General features: G+C 60.7%; 1 protein-coding gene across 3 annotated transcripts in view; it reads right to left on the bottom strand.

Moving 5' to 3' along the window:
- Positions 1-9578: 9578 nt before the first annotated feature.
- Positions 9579-15516, bottom strand: part of SNX11 (sorting nexin 11) — a 6925-nt gene continuing 987 nt past the window's right edge. For 2 of the 3 annotated variants that reach the window (XM_027704350.1, XM_027704349.1), the window contains exons 2-7: positions 12172-12223; positions 11852-11938; positions 11453-11553; positions 11085-11183; positions 10786-10998; positions 9579-10358 (exon numbers count right to left, since the gene is read on the bottom strand). In XM_027704350.1, the coding sequence (XP_027560151.1) occupies positions 10232-10358; positions 10786-10998; positions 11085-11183; positions 11453-11553; positions 11852-11938; positions 12172-12192 (648 nt within the window). In that variant the 5' untranslated portion in view covers positions 12193-12223 and the 3' untranslated portion in view covers positions 9579-10231. Of the gene's footprint in view, positions 10359-10785; positions 10999-11084; positions 11184-11452; positions 11554-11851; positions 11939-12171; positions 12224-14071; positions 14144-15516 lie in introns of those variants that run through there. The other variant, XM_027704351.1, reaches the window with a different exon arrangement.

Below are 15516 nucleotides of genomic sequence, written 5' to 3'. Positions count from 1 at the left end.
AGGGGGACACCCACTCTCCATGACCCCATCACAGGGAAGAGGGGGACCCTGCTCCCAGTGACTCCCCTGTCCCAGTTCAGGTGCTTCTCCCACCCCCGGGGGTCCCTCATCCTTTCCCCACATCCCTCCCCTCAATCCCGAGGGAAAGACGGGTGGTTTAAGGTCACCAATTAATCAGGAGCTTGAATCCCGAGGGAGGAAGGAAGGAAGCAGCAGTTTGGGGCTGGCTGGGCTCGGGGTTTTGCACTGGGTGGGGAAAGCGGGAAGAAAATGGGATGTTTCTGCAAATTCCCGGTGAAGTTGTGGATTTGTCGCCTTCTCCCCATCCCAAGGTTATCCCTCTCATTCCCTCTGCCTCCCCCAGTGCCCCAAACCCATCCCAAGGGTTTGGGGAAATAATCGGGTGACCTTTGGAGGGGAGCTGGGGTGGGGTGTGTGTGTGTGTGTTACTGTGTAAAGCTATTTTAATTCCCTGGCTAAAATCCAGCAGGGAATCGGCGCTCCCTGCTCCCGTCCCCATCCCCGCTCCCCTCTCCCGGCACACGCGATTATCCCGATTATCCCGAGCCCTCTTCCCAGGTCGCAGGCGGAGTTTTTAACTCCGATGGCCGCTCGTCTCCTCCACCGGGCGGGAGGGAGCGTGCGGGGACTTCAGAGGCGAAAATAATTGGCTGCAGAACAAATTTAGGAAATGGAGTGTGCGATAAAGCAAATAAAAATCGCTCCCGGTTTTGTTTTTCTGGTTTGTTTTTTTTTTTCCCCCTCCTTCCTCCTTTCCCGGTGGCGGCGAGGGCAGGGACGGGACCGGAGCTTATTTTTACCTCCCTCGCAACTTCGCCATTAAAGTTGCACCTTGCAGCTAGGAAGTTTGTCCGTGAAAAATGGTCATTTTGTTTCCCCCTGCTCAAAGCGGCGTTATTAAAATGCTAATTTAAAAGAAAAAGGAGTTAAATATCTCGCGATGGTGCAGCCTAATTGCAGCCATAATGAGCTCTCTAAATGTGAGTGCCCCTGACACACGGAGAGCATAAACAGCCGCGAACACATCATTAGTGCTCGCGTTCATTTATTCTGCCGACCTGGCGATGACCCCGCGGAGGGTCGGGAGGAGCAGGTGGATCCGGCTGCGCGGCCCCCGGGGATGCAGGAAGCGAAGCCGGGAGCGGCTGCCATGGCAACGCGGGGGATGCGGGACCGCCCGCCCGCCGCGCAGCCCTCCCCCCCAACATCCCCCGCCTGCCCTGTGCCCCCCGCACAGCCCTGGACCCCCGGGTACCCCCCTGCACCCCCCGGCAACCCCCTGCACCCCCGGACCCCTCCCTGCATCCCAGGATCCTGCTCATCCCTGGACACTACTTATCCCTGGATCCTGTTCATCCCTGGGCATCCTCCCAGCACCTAAAATACCCCTGCACCCCCAGACCCCTCCCTGCACCCCCAGGCCCCCCCCTGCACCCCCGGACCCCTCCCTGCACCCCTGGACCTCTCCCTGAACCCCCTGCATCCCTCATCCCTGGACACTGCTTATCCCTGGATCCTGTTCATCCCTGGACACCGCTTATCCCTGGATCCTGTTCATTCCTGGGCATCCTCCCAGCACCTAAAATACCCCTGCACCCCCAGACCCCTCCCTGCACCCCCGGACCTCTCCCTGCACCCCCTGCATCCCTTATCCCTGGACACTGCTTATCCCTGGATGCTGTTCATTCCTGGGCATCCTCCCAGCACCTAAAATACCCCTGCACCCCCAGACCCCTCTCCCTGCACCCCCCCCCTCCCCCCCGCCCCCCCCCGCCCCTCCTCATCCCTGGACACTGCTTATCCCTGGATCCTGTTCATTCCTGGATCCTGGGCATCCTCCCAGCACCTAAAGTGCCCCTGCATCCCCAGACCCCTCCCTGCATCCCCAGACCCCTCCCTTCACCCCACTCATCCCTGAATCCTGCTTATCCCTGGATCCCAGGCATCCTCCCAGCACCCTACTTATCCCTGGATCCCCCCTACCACGGGCAGGGACACTTCCACCAGCCCAGGTTGCTCCAAGCCCCGTCCAGCCTGGCCTTGGACACTCCCAGGGATGGGACAGCCACAGTTTCTCTGGGAAATCCATCCCAGCCCCTCCCCGCCCTCACAGGGAAGAATTTATCCCTTCTATCTAGTCTGAATCTCCCATTTTTCCTCTTAAAACCGTTGCCCCTTGTTCCTCTCAGGCCCTGCTGACAAGCCTGTCCTCATTTTCCTTTTTTTGGCTTTGGTGGGATGGGGAAACTGGGGCAGGGAGGCACCAGAGCTGGAGCATCTCGGCTGTGCCAGGCTGGGGGCACCCAGGAGAGCTGTGCCCACCCTGGGCTGATGTTGTTTGGGGGCATTTGAGCATCCAAACCCATTTTCCACGTGGAGCTCGGAGCAGGACGGGAAGAGAGGAAGGAGCTTGATAAAAGCGATTCTTTGGGAACGATTTTCGCCCCATTCCAGCCTGTTTGCTTCCAAACAGCCCCTCTAATCACCCACAACACCACGACAACTTCCCTCTGATTTTTTCCTCCCCCTTCCCCCCGATTATTTAATTTTGTCTCCTCTCTCCCTCCCGTCCCAGGGGGGGGCACAGGGACACACCGTCCGCGGGAAAGACTTTAAAATAAAAAAAACCACCCCAGCTTGCACCTTCCAGCCCTCCCTCCCTTGCACAACCTCCCCCCCCCCTTCCCCTTCTGCCGTGCACTCTCGGTGAACCTGTGATATTGTAGCAATGGCCCTTGAAGTGCGGTGGGGAGGTGATTTAGGAGAATATTAAAGGCAATGTGGAGATTCGGGAAGGCGCCTCTCTCGGGGAGATCTGGAGAAAATACGCGGCACAGATGGGCTGAGCAGATTAAACATTTCCGTCACATTGTTTTCCAATCGCGCCGCCGCTCGCGGTTGCCTGAGGGTTGGCACCGCGGTCAGGGAGGGAGCAGGGAGGGAATAAAGGCTTGGAATAAAGGCTGGAATAAAGATGAACGCGGCCGGTTCCGCGCGAGCCCCGGGGCCGCCGGGGTGATGGTCCCCTGGAGGCTCCGCTTCTCCCTCCTCCTCTGCCCCCTCCCGGTGTCCGGAGGGATGTTTGTCCCTCTGTCCCCGGCTGGCGCGGTGCCCCCGGGCCGGGTCGTGCTCCGGGGTGGGTGGGTTTGGGGGCTTGTGGGGGTGCCTGGCTCTGCTGGGCGGGTATTTTGGGTAATTGGGTAAATCCTGAACCCGTTTGGGGCTGATCCCCCCTTGGAAAGCCCGAGGAATTGTCTCAAGGAGGAGCTGGGTTGTTTTTAATGAGAAATGGTTAATGGGGTAAATCCTGAACCCCTTTGGGGCTGGTCCCCCCATGGAAAGTGTGGGGAATTGTCTCAAGGAGGATCTGGGTTCTTTTTAAGGGGAAATGGTTAATGGGGTAAATCCTGAACCCATTTGGGGTTGGTGCTCCCATGGAAAGCCCAAGGAATGGTCTCAAGGAGGAGCTGGGTTGTTTTTGATGAGAAATGGTTAATTGGGTAAATCCTGAATCCCTTTGGGGCTGGTCCCTCCTTGGAAGGCCCGAGGAATGGTCTCAAGGAGGGTCTGGGTTCTTTTTAAGGGGAAATGGTTAATGGGGTAAGTCCTGAACCCCTTTGGGGCTGGTCCCCCCATGGAAAGCCTGAGGAATTATCTCAAGGAGGAGCTGGGCTGTTTTTAAGGGGAAATGGAATCCTGAACCCATTTAGGGCTCATCCCCCCATGGAAAGCCCAAGGAATGGTCTCGAGGAGGAGGTGACCTCTTGTCCTTGCCAAAATTTCCCTCATGGTCGTTTCTTCCCGGTTTTCCCCCTCCAGGGCCCATCACCTTCCTCCCCCTCCATCTGAGCTCCTCCTGTGGGTCAGCTCCTTCCCCCTGGGATGGGACGTGGAGCTCCCAGTGGGATGGGACACACAGACCCTGGTGGGATGGGACACATGGGTTGTTTTGGGATGTGACACTCAGATCCTGGTGGGATGGGACACAGGGATTGTGTTGGGATGTGACACTCGGATCCTGGTGGGATGGGACACTTGGCTGCCCTGGTGATGCCAGAGCTGACACTACAGATGGGAAAAGGGGAAGGAGCCCCTGGCCCCAGCTGCGTATCCAAAGCTCCCTGGCTGGGAATTCAATCCCTGGGAACAAGTGGGAATCGTTGATTTGTATAAGGAGCCACCCTACAAAATAGTAGATGTGGAGAAAAGGGCGAGCATCGCCCAGATTAACTCCTCGGTGTGCCAGGCTGGGGGATGTGCCAAGGAAATGCTGTTCCCACCGGGGATTTCGGGAATGACACTTGGAGAAGTGCTTTGTGTGTGGGGGGGAGGGGTTTCTTCTTTCCTGGGAGAAATCCCAGCGTTTTGGGGGCAGAGCGAGCCCCCCGTAGCCGTGCAGAGGTTGGGGTGACCCCCAAACCCAGTCCCCCGTTCTTTGCCAGCACGGGAAGGGCACCGGATTCCCAGTTTGGGGATGGGGCAGAACTGGCTGTGATGCCCAGCTGGGATTCCCAGGGGCTCCTGGCACCCCCAAAACCCACCCCCAGGCAGCCGTGAAAGGGGCAGAGATCCCCCTCCCCTCTCCCTCCTCCCTGGAGCGATTCCCCTCCCGATCAGCGGCTTCCCAGTCCCTTCCCTAAAGTCTCGGCTAAATTACTTCCCTCCCCCCTCCTCCGGCACAGGTACCGAGCACAGAGGCCCCATTAGCGGGTAATTAGGCAGATTCCAGCAAAACCCCATCCTCGGGCTCCCTCCTCCCCCTCTCCCCCTCCCCGAAGCGTCTCCAGACAGAGCAGAGTTCGCCCTGCGCCGGGCTCTGCCTCGCCGTGCCAGTGCCTCTCCTCGTTTTAATAGTTTAATAAAAATTAGCATAATTAACGAACATCTGTATGATCCAGAGTGGCGCAATTTGGCACTTGGAAACGAGGACTTAAACGTTATTGCCGGGAGTTTAATGTTGTTTTAATTCTTTTTGGCACCGCGGAATAAACGGCTCGGGCTCGGCTGCTGCTTCATTTGCATCCCCCTGCCTTTGATTATGAGCGATCGTTGGGTTGATCCGGCGATCCATCAAAGCAGAAATTATTTTAAAACACCTCTCACGGCGTGGAATTGCTGAGGGAGGGGGTGGGCACAGGGTGTCATGCCCAGGTGGGTGTTTGGGGTACGAATAAACCCGGATTTTTCCTTCTTGCGGGAGGATTTTTCCCTCTAGGGGGAGGATTTTTCCCCTCCTGGCTGGTGGGATGTGTTCTCCCACCCCTCCATCCTGCTGTCCCTCCCCAATCCTTCCCATCCAGCGGCTCCGGGCTGTTTGCTGCTCCCTGGGGAGCGTCGGGATCCCGACCCGGAGAGGGTCAGGATTCCTGGAACCCGTTCCCGGCTCTGCAGAGTGTCTGTCTCGGGTGACTCAGCCCTTCTCCCGAGCTCTTTTCCCCCCTGGGAAGCAGGGATGAGCTTGGGGGACACATTAAATGTCCCCAGCCAGGCAGTGAGGGAACAGAGCCAGGCATGGAATGGGATGTGCTGCCGGGAACGTCTAAATTTAACATCTAAATTTTTTCAAGCTCACCCATTTTGATGCCAGACTGTGCAAACTCCTCCTCTTGCACACACACGGAGGGAGGAAAGTTTTCCCTGTTGTTATTTCCCTGTTGGGGGGCGGGGGAGAGGAAATCCCACCTAAATCCGGGGAGGGAAGGGATTATCCAGGCATGGAGGGGCTTCTGGAGCTCCAGGCTGAGGGTTGGGGGTTGATATTTGAAATTAAACACCCCCAAAATATCGGGGTGTGAATTAAACGTTGAGTTTCTGAGAGGTCCCAGAGAGAAGGGGGCAGGACAAGGGAGGGGGGGGTAGGAAGGGCGGGGAAGGATTTACTGGGGGAGAGGTGGGATTGGGGGGGTTCTGTTGGAATCTGGAGAGCCAAAGGAAGGGCCCTGAGCCATATTCCCTGCCCGTGTCCCCCCAGGAATACGACATGTACGGCTGGTGGGTGGGAGAGCTCAACGACGAGGTCGGGATCGTGCCCAGGGATTACCTGGAAGCCGCCTACGAGCTGGAGGAGCGCTGAGGAGGGACAGTGGCACCCAGGTGAGAGCAGAGGGGGCACCCAGGGTGTGTTCCTGCCGGGAATGGGGCCTGGAGGTGGGTGACGTGGAGGCAGCTCCGTCCCCTGGGGTGTCCTGGCATCCCTGAGGACCGACTGCCTTTGGCTCCATCTCCTGGTCTCCCGTTTTCCCTGGGAACAGGTGAGAGCAGGAGCCACGGTGGCAGTTCAGGGGCGGTGCCACCCCGCCCAGTGTCCCCCAAATTCCACGGGAGGGACGTGGTGAACCCCCAGGGCCACCAAGAGCTGTCACTGTGCCACCAACACTGACCCCCAGTGCCAGAAACAGAGTTTTCCTCCCAAAAACCCACAATGGAGCCATTCCATTGGGAAAACCGAGGCACAGGGCAGGGCTGGGAGGGAGGGGTCTGGAGTGCTGCCACCTCCTCGTCCCTCTGTGCCCGTGGCAGTGCCAGCCTCGCCCTTCCCTTCCCCACCATCACCCGTGTCTCTCTCTCCCCGTCCCCAAATCCAGGCGCTCCTCTCTCCCTGGCCGTGCTGAGACACCAGTGACACCAGTTCCCACCAGCAGCGCCCCTGGCACGAAGAGACCCCCGCGGTGCCCGGGGGTGCCCTCCCGGGGGTCTGGGAGGGGCTGGAACCCCGCAATAAAGCTGTTTTACTCTCCGTGCTTGGCCCCTCAGGACTTGGTGGAGCCGGAGCGGGGGGTGGGAAATGCCCCTCGGCTCCACCTCCCCCCTCCCCTTCCCCAGCTCTGAGCACCCCCAGAGCCCCCCGGGCCTCGCTGAGCCCTCGGCTGAGCCCGGCACATCCTCCTCCTCCTCCTCCTCCTCCTCCCCCCGCACTTGGCTGAAGGGCCGCTAGATGGTGGTAGGGCCCCGCTCCCCGCAGCCTTCAGGGGAGGTGCCCAAACTCCCCCCAGACCCCCCCCCTGGCACGGGGGTGAGCCCGAGGGGCAGCTCCAGGGCACAGCTGGGCAGATGTTTGGAGCTGGGTGGATGTTTGGAGCCGGGCACAACCGGGGGGGGGATTCCATGAGATGGTGAGGATACAGCCAAGCCCGGGATGCTCCCCGGGGTCTGTGTGTCCCCATCCCATGGGATGCTCACCAGGATCTGTGTGTCCCCATCCCATGGGATGCTCACCAGGATGTATCCCCATCCCATGGGATCCTCACCAGCCCCATCCCAGTGCCCACTGCCTCATCCCAGCTTTGCTCACAGTGGGGAATAAACCCCCACCATGTTGGGGGGGGCTTTTGGGGTGCCAAGAGCTTCGCTTAAATCCCTCTGGCATTCCCAGGTGGCTCTTCCAGCCCCGTTTCTCCACAACACGGGTGACCCCGAGCAGGGAAATTCCCCCTCAGCTCTGCCCTCGCTGTCTCCATCCCCCCCTCCATGAGCATCTCGTAAGGAACTGCTGGTTCTGAGGGGCTGCAGGGCCTGAATCCATCCCTCCAGCGGCATTCCCGGGAGCCCTCTGGGATCCTGGCAGGAGGGAATGGATGTTTTTTGCAGGGGGATGCTGTGGAGCAAACAGGATCAGGGCTTGGGGCTGCCTGGATGTATCCACCCCAGCCCAGCGTGTGGGAAACGGCCTCAGGAGCCTGATCCCAAATCCACGGCCTCATCCCGGGCTCCAGAGATCTTTGTGGAGATGGGAGAGGAGAGAGAGATGGGAGAGGATGCTTTGGCTCCAGGTTGGAGCAGGAGCCCCTGGCACGGGGTGTCGAGGAGGGGGAAGGACAGACGGGAAGGAGCTGCCTTCCTAAGGGATAAGGATGTGGAGAGCCTGGCCCCATTCTAGGCTGCTCCTCTGGCAGCAGCCAGGGAGGAGGGAGCTGTGCCAGGCTCTTGAGGGCACAGGGAGGGGGCCACACCACCCTCACCTGCCCCAGGTGGGGAAGGTTTCCTTGGGCAGCTCCGTGTGCCCACCACAGCCCTGAGACCCCCCCAGCATTCCAGGGCCGGCTCCAACCACCCCAATCCCCGGCACGAGGGGCTGAGCCCGCCCTATATGTGGCAGAGGGGACAGTCCCCCCCCCCCCAAAGAGCCTCTGCCCCCCAGGTGGGACCCCCCCAGCCCAGGGGCTGCTCCCCCCCCCCCAGCCTGGGCAGCCCCTGAGTCACCATTTCCCGACAGCTCCGCAAAAGCCGATCACTGGCACTAAAAATAATCCCTGAAAGGCGGCCAGGAACAGGGCTGCGGCCCCGGGGGGATCAGAGAGGCTTGAGAAGGGATGGAGATGGAGAAGGGATGGAGAGGGGCTGGAGAGGGGCTGGAGAAGGGATGGAGAGGGGATGGAGAGGGGATGGAGAAGGGATGGAGAGGGGATGGAGAAGGGCTGGAGAAGGGCTGGAGAAGGGCTGGAGAAGGGATGGAGAAGGGATGGAGAAGGGATGGAGAGGGGATGGAGAAGGGCTGGAGCCCTCACTGCAGCAGCTCCACGGGCTGCCCTTCCCAAACCCGCCTCGGGAAGGGGCAGCCCCGGGGCTGGACGGCTCCTGGCAGTGCCAGGACATGCTCCGGGAGCAAACCAGGGGCCGGGAGGGAGCCGGGGGCAGGGCACGGCTTGGGCTGAGGGGGTCGTGCCTGAGGGAGGCTGTGCCCGGGCAAGGAGAGGGTCGGTGGGCACGGGAAGGGATTGGTGGGCACGGGAAGGGATTGGTGGGCACGGGAAGGGATTGGTGGGCTCAGGGAGGGTCGGTGGGCACAGAGAGGGGTCGGTGGGCATGGAGAAGATCGGTGGGCACGGGGAAGGGTCGGTGGGCACGGAGAGGGGTTGGTTGGCACGGGGAGGGGTCAGTGGGCAAGGAGAAGGGTCGGTGGGCAAAGAGAGGGGTCGGTGGGCATGGAGAAGATCAGTGGGCACGGGGAGGGGTCGGTGGGCACGGGGAAGGGTTGGTGGCACGGAGAGGGGTCGGTGGGCACGGAGAGGGGCCGCGGGCACAGCTGGGCTCACAGCTGCGCCATTTGGAGCCTCGCGCTCATGAATATGGATGAATATGCATGAGGGAGGGCAGCCAATGGCAGCGGCGCTCCCGCGGCCCGGCAGCTGCCAGCCTTGGCCGTGAACTTCTCCTGACATTTCGGATGCGCCTCCAAGGGATTTCCAGCCCTCCCTGCCTCCCTCCCCCTCCCTGGTGCATCCAAAAACCCCCCCAGAGCTCAGGGCAGACCCTCATCCCTGCCCTCCCCGGGAGGGACCCCAGGGACCTGCCCGGTGCCCGGGGCGTGGGGAAGGTGCCATCCTCCCCTCCCGGTTTTCCCAAAATCCCCGTCTCCGCAGTTCTCCCCCGCCCACAGCTCCCAGCCGGACCCAGCAGCTTCTCCCGCTTTTATTTTGAGTCCGAGCACGTCCAAGCCCTGCCTGACCCGGGGCTGGGAAGGGAGGAGGAGACGGGGCAGGACCACACGGGGAGGGGCAGCAGGAGCAGCTCCTTCTTATCCCAGCAAATCCGAGCTCCTTGTGTGTGGCAGGAGCCCAGCTGGAAGGGACACCCCCTCCCAGGGCAGGGGTGACAAACTGCCCCCCTCCCCTCCTTGTGCTCCCCCCGACTCATTCCCTGCCCGGGGGGAAGCTCAGCTCCCGTTTTTCCAGCTGCAGAAACCAACCTGCAGGGAGGGAAAGCTGTGCCAAGAGGCCCCAGGGGTGGGATCTGCACCCCGGGGGAGGATGTGGGATCTGCATCCCATGTGTGGGCTCTGGGTTGGTGCAGCTGAGCCCCCTCTGCCCTCCCCAGGAGCTGCAGAGGGAGGGGAACACGGGGGGTTAAACTGGAGAGAGTGGCCGGCCCTGGATCCACCAAGGAAAAGCCCTTTTCCCCTCGGGCAGCGGATCCCACCCTGCCCTGGGATGTGCCAGGAGCAGGGAGGTGGCACTGCCACCCCGCTGAGCCCTGCTGCTGCTGCTCCAGCCAGAGGGCAAAGGCCGTGGGAACAACAAACAACAGGTTCCACCACCCACCAGATCCCTCCTGCGGGAGGAGAGCGATGCCAACACCGCCTGGGACACCGGGATCAGCAGGGAGAGAGCCCGGGATGAGCCCAGGGCAGCCCTGTCATCCCCCTGCTCCCACAGTGCCCCCTCTCCCAGCGAGGGAGCAGGTCCTGGGAAGGCAGGGGGTGTCCCCAGGGCTGTCACTGGGTGTCCTGCCCCGCTCCCGGGGGCTCCTCCGGGCTCTCCGAGTGCGCGTCGTCCGCCCCGAAGTCGCTCCAGTCCGGGACACTCTCCAGGCAGCTCTGGGGGCTTCCCAGCCCGGCACAGCTGGGAATGGGGAACAGGTCAGAGGGGAGAAGGGATCTGGGGGGAGATTCAGGGCCTGAGGTGCCCCCGTGCCTCCAGATGTCCTTGGCACAACCCCTCCCTGGAGCTGGGGCTGCCTTGGGATGCTCCTCCCTCCCTGGGCCATTTCCTGCCCCCTCCGGGGGCACAGCAGGAGCTGGGGCTGCACTGGGATCCACAGCAGGGAGCTGGGGCTAGACTGGGATCCACAGTGAGGAGCTGAGGCTAGACTGGGATCCACACCACGGAGCTGGGACTGGACTGGGACCCAGACCAGGGAGCTGGGGCTAGACTGGGATCCACAGTGAGGAGCTGGGGCTGCACTGGGACCCACACCAGGGAGCTGGGGACCCTCACCAAGGAGCTGTGGATGCCCTTGGGATGCTCCTCCTCCCTGCCCTGGCCTTACCTGGCTCTCGGGTCCCGCCCGGGCAGCGCTGAGGGCCGCCCCTCCTCCTCCTGCACCCAGCCACAGTTGGACATGGCATAGTGCAGGATGGCCTCTGTCACTGTCTGGCTGCCCTGGCCCTGCACGCAGGCCTCGATGGCGGGCACGGAGAGCTGGCTCTGCAGGAAGAGGTGCAGGCGGCTGTCCGAGAGCAGCACCACGTTCTGCACCACCCTGGGCACGGAGAGAGGAGGGGGAGAGTCACCCTTCACAGCCCTGCAGCGGGATTGTGCCCTCCCTGCCCTCCCCCCTGCACTCACTTCTCCAGGAACTGCTGCAATCCCTGTCTCCGCTTCTCGATGAACTCGTCCGTGCTGCCCACGAAGAAGGTGGATTTTCCAGGCAGCTCTGGGACGGGCCTGGGGGGGAAACAGGGCTTAGATCACCTCAGTGCCAGCACAGGGGACACCCTGCCAGGCCCCTGGATCCAGGGGATGCCGTGGCAGCACCTGCCAAGCCCCTGGAACCCGGGTATCCCCCCTGGATCTCGGGAGCTCAGGCATCCCCTGCTCCTGCCCGGGGTTTCTATCTCCACATCTGCTCTGAGCTCACCCAGGGCAGGGAGAAAGGTTCTCCCAGGTCTCCCTGAGCAGCAGGAGGAGGGAAAGGCAGGCCAAGGAATGCTTACACCAGGCCAGCATTCTTCTGGAGCTGCCTCCTCAGCCACACGAACTCACGGTACCGGCGCCGCACGCATGAGGTCTTGGCAGTGAAGGCCTTGCTGTTGGTCTGGGAAAGAAAACAACAGTTCCATGGGAATTGAAACAACAGTTCCATGGGAATTGTCCGTGGGATTGGGGGGCAGGGAGGAAGAAGAGGGACTCAGGGATCCGTCCCCTCCACGCTGGGTCTCAGACCCACAGAAGGCAAAGGGTTCTCCCGTGGGGGCTCCTTCCATCCCCACGTGCTGGATGATCCCACTCACGCTGGATGATCCCACTGGATGATCCCACTCGTGCTGGATGATCCCACTGGTGAACCCCCGGGCTCTGCAGCTCCACCCCCTGTCCCTCAGCCCCCGACTCACGTGGAGGAAGATCTTATAATCCACATAGGAATTCCAGGAGCCTTCGTTCTGCACGCGGGGGTCCTGCACTCGCACCGTGGTCAGTTCCTGGGGGGGCAGGAGGGGTGTCCCTGCTCAGCCCCCCCGGCATTCCAGGGACAGGGATTGCCCCTCCACCTCCTTCAGCTTCCCTGTCCCAGGGAGAGCACACACAGCTCCCACACACAGCTCCAGACATTCCCATTCCCCCTCAGCTCTGCCCCACGGACCCTCCGACTTGCCCAGACCGCCCTGTGCTGCCAAATTCCAGCCAGGAATTATCATATCAGGAAGGGTCTTACTTCCTCTCGGTTCTCCAACATCCTAGAGGAGCCAGAGCCCAGCGGGAAACATCTGGGGGAAAAAAAAAGGGATTTAGGAGGATCAGCACATTGGGGTCTTCCAGAGACTCTGCATCCCACCTCTGTCCCAGCCCCACCCAGCTGCCCTCCCTGATCCGTGGAATAACGAGGATGCTTCCAAATCCAGGGAAAACCACAAATCCACGCCAGGATCCTGCTGCCCCTTCCCAGAGGGGACCTGTTTTCCTCCTGCCTCCATCCATCCCAGCAAGTTAACTCCAGACATGGGTGTTCCACTTGGAACTGTGGAATATCCTGAGCTGGGACACACAGGGATTGTCCAGCCCAACTCCTGGCCCTGCCAAGGACACCCCAAAATCCCCCCCTGTCCCTGAGGGTGTTGTCCAAACACTCCCTGAGCTCTGGCAGCCCTGGGGCCGTGACCCAATCCTGGGGGACTTCCAGTGTCTGGGGGGAAGAACCTTTCCCAAAATCCAGCCTGAATCCCCCCTGAGAGAGCTCCAGCCATTCCCTGGGGTCCTGTCACAGAGATCCTGCTGGACCCTGCTCCATCATCACATTCTCCTGCAGCAATTCCCGTTCTCCAACAGCAGGAACGCGGCGCCAGGGCTTGGAATAGGGGGCAGGGCAGCGGGATAACCCCCCTCACATCCCACCAATCCACGATCCAGGCGGTGAAATCCCTACGGAGACACACCCCCCGTGCACACACGGGCCGGGAACACTCGTCAGGGGGAGCTGGAAGCTCCCGTGTCCCGGTTTCACCTCCGGCCGCGGGATCGTCCGCAGGGAGGTTTTTGGGATGAACCGACAGCGCCAGGATCTCACCCGGGATCACATCCCAACCCCCGAGGGACATGGATGCCTGAGGAGCCAGCCCTCACCCCTTCCCCATTCCTGGAGTTTTGCTTTTCAGGCCGTGGGAGCTGCCAAGTGCCGGGAATGCCGGCCATTATTCCCGGCTCCCATGGAAGCGCAGCTCGGCTGGAGCCGGAATTCCTTGGAGCTGCGGCGAGGGGAGAGGTTGGGGCTCCCAAAATCCCGCTCCGCCGGTTCCCAGGCGCTGGAATCCTGCGGGATTCCAGCCGTGCCACCGCCCCCGGGGAGCACGGGAAGGGTTAAGCGCGGCGGAGAGGAGTTTTGGGATGGAGGGAACCCGGGATTTCTGGGATAACTGAGCTGCCCTTGGAGCTGGGTCAAGCTCCCGCTGCTTCCAGCTGAGGAGGAACCTCCCAAAAAAAAACAAACAACCCCAAACCACGCTCTGGAGCACGTGATCCTTCCCTAGGGAAGAGGAAGGAGGAGGGAAGGAGCCAAATGTGCCAGGAGTCAGTTGTGGGGGAGCTCCGAGACTTCCTGGGGCTCCCAGTCAGAACCAGTCCAGCAGCACAGCTGGGACCGTGACATTCCCGCACAAATCCCACGGGATCACAGCCCCACAAACGCTGGGATGGCCCCTGTGGAATCATCCCAAGGTTTTAGAGCTCCCGCTCTGCCCCAGCAGGTTCAAAAAGGCAGGAGGGAGGCTCGGGAATTGCCCAATGGAGCAGCAGAGGGTTGCCAGGAGCAGGAATTTCGTTTCCCAAGGTGCTGCCAAGAGCAGAGAGCCCTGAGGGAGGTGGTTCCATGCAGGAAAACCGGGAGCAGGGAGAGCCCAGGAGCTCAGGTCCCTTCATCCCGAGGAACACATAATCTCATTTAGGGTTTATTGGGAGTTAATTGATCCTAATGATCAACTTCCACCCCCCGGAGGAGCAGCTCGGGATCAGCCCTAAGCACTTCCACCAAATCCTCTTCCAGGGATTTTGGGGAAAGCCTCGGTTTAAGGGGCTCTGGGATTCCAGGGTTGGGTTTATTTCCCTCCAATTCCAAGTTTTCCCTGCCCAGGATTTGGGTTGGAGGAGCCGCAAATCCCAGGTGGAATTTGACCCCCTCCCGCCCCGGGCTGTTCCCACAGTGCTGACAAGGGAAAGTGTTCCCTGTTATCTCTTATCCACACATCCCTAACTGCCCTTCCCGCCCTCTGGAACAGCGGGAATGCTCTTTCCCAACCGGCACAGAGTTCAGCTCCCAGCTCCCTCCCCCAGCTCCATTCCCTTCCGAGGTTCCAACTCGGGGAAAACCCTCACAGGGAGGCTCCACAGCAGCAAAACTGGGAATTAATCCCGTTTATTCCCGCTTTTCTTTGTCCCGTTTAGACACAGCCACCTATAAAACACTGGGAATGATGTTTTTTGGAAGAAGGAAAGGCTCCCTTCACAACCTGGCGTCCCAAAATTTGGACCCTCCTGGCCTTGGCAGGGATGTCCCAGCCATTCCAGCACCTCAGAATCCAGGGAAAAGCCTCGTAGAGGAACATCACAGCAAGAAAAATGGGAATGAATCCCACTTATTCCTGCTTTTCCTTGTCCCATTTGGACACAGCCACCTGGAAAACGCTGGGGGTGATTTCTTTCTAGCCCTGTTTTCCCATTTGGGGAGGAAAAGACTCCCCCATCCCAACAGATATCCCAAAATTTGGACCCTCCTGGCCCTGGCAGGGATGTCCCAGTCATTCCAGCATCTCACAATCTGGGGGAAAAGCATCATACAGGAGAAAAAAACGGGGATTAATCCCATTTATTCCCGCTTTTCCTTGTCCCACTTGGACACAGCCACCTGGAAAACAGTGTGATTTTTTTTCCAGGGTGTTTTCCCTTCCAGGGAAGGAAAGGACTCCTTGTCAGCTTGGTGTCCCAAAATTTAGACCCCCTGTCACTGGCAGGGATGTCCCAGCCATTCCAGCATCTCACAGTTCAGGGAAGAGCCTCATGGAGAAGGCTCCACAGCAGGAAAACCGGGAATTAATCCTGTTAATTCCTGCTTTTTCCTTGTCACGCTCGGACACAAAACACCGGGAGTGATTTTTGGAGGCTGTTCTCCCTTCCAGGGAAAGAAGGGGCTCCCTCTCAACCACGGCACATCCCCGAGTTCAGGGGGAAAAATCGGGATTAATCCCATTTATCCCTGCCACACCCGGGCACCTGTAAAACAGATCTGTAAAATAGTCCCCTGCAATACACTGTAGGGGGAAAGGGGGATTTTTAGAGGCTGTTTTCACTTCCAGGGAAGGAAAATCCCTCCCCCATCCCCGCAGGTATCCCAAAATTTGGATCGGGGACGAGCCGGGCCGGGCCTTGAGAGGCCGCGGATGGGGGCGAGGCCCAACGCCAGCCCCGGTTCCTCAGCGGGGGGGTGCGGGGGGACCCCAAGGCCCCCCCCCCGAGGGCCCCCCGAGGGACCCACCCGGACCCTCCCGTGCCAGTCCCGGGACCTTCCCCCCCC

Source organism: Neopelma chrysocephalum, unplaced genomic scaffold (assembly GCF_003984885.1).
Source record: "Neopelma chrysocephalum unplaced genomic scaffold, ASM398488v2 Primary Assembly neopelma1_272, whole genome shotgun sequence".
Classification (NCBI taxonomy): Eukaryota; Metazoa; Chordata; class Aves; order Passeriformes; family Pipridae; genus Neopelma; species Neopelma chrysocephalum.
This window is presented reverse-complemented; position numbering and strand designations above follow the sequence as displayed.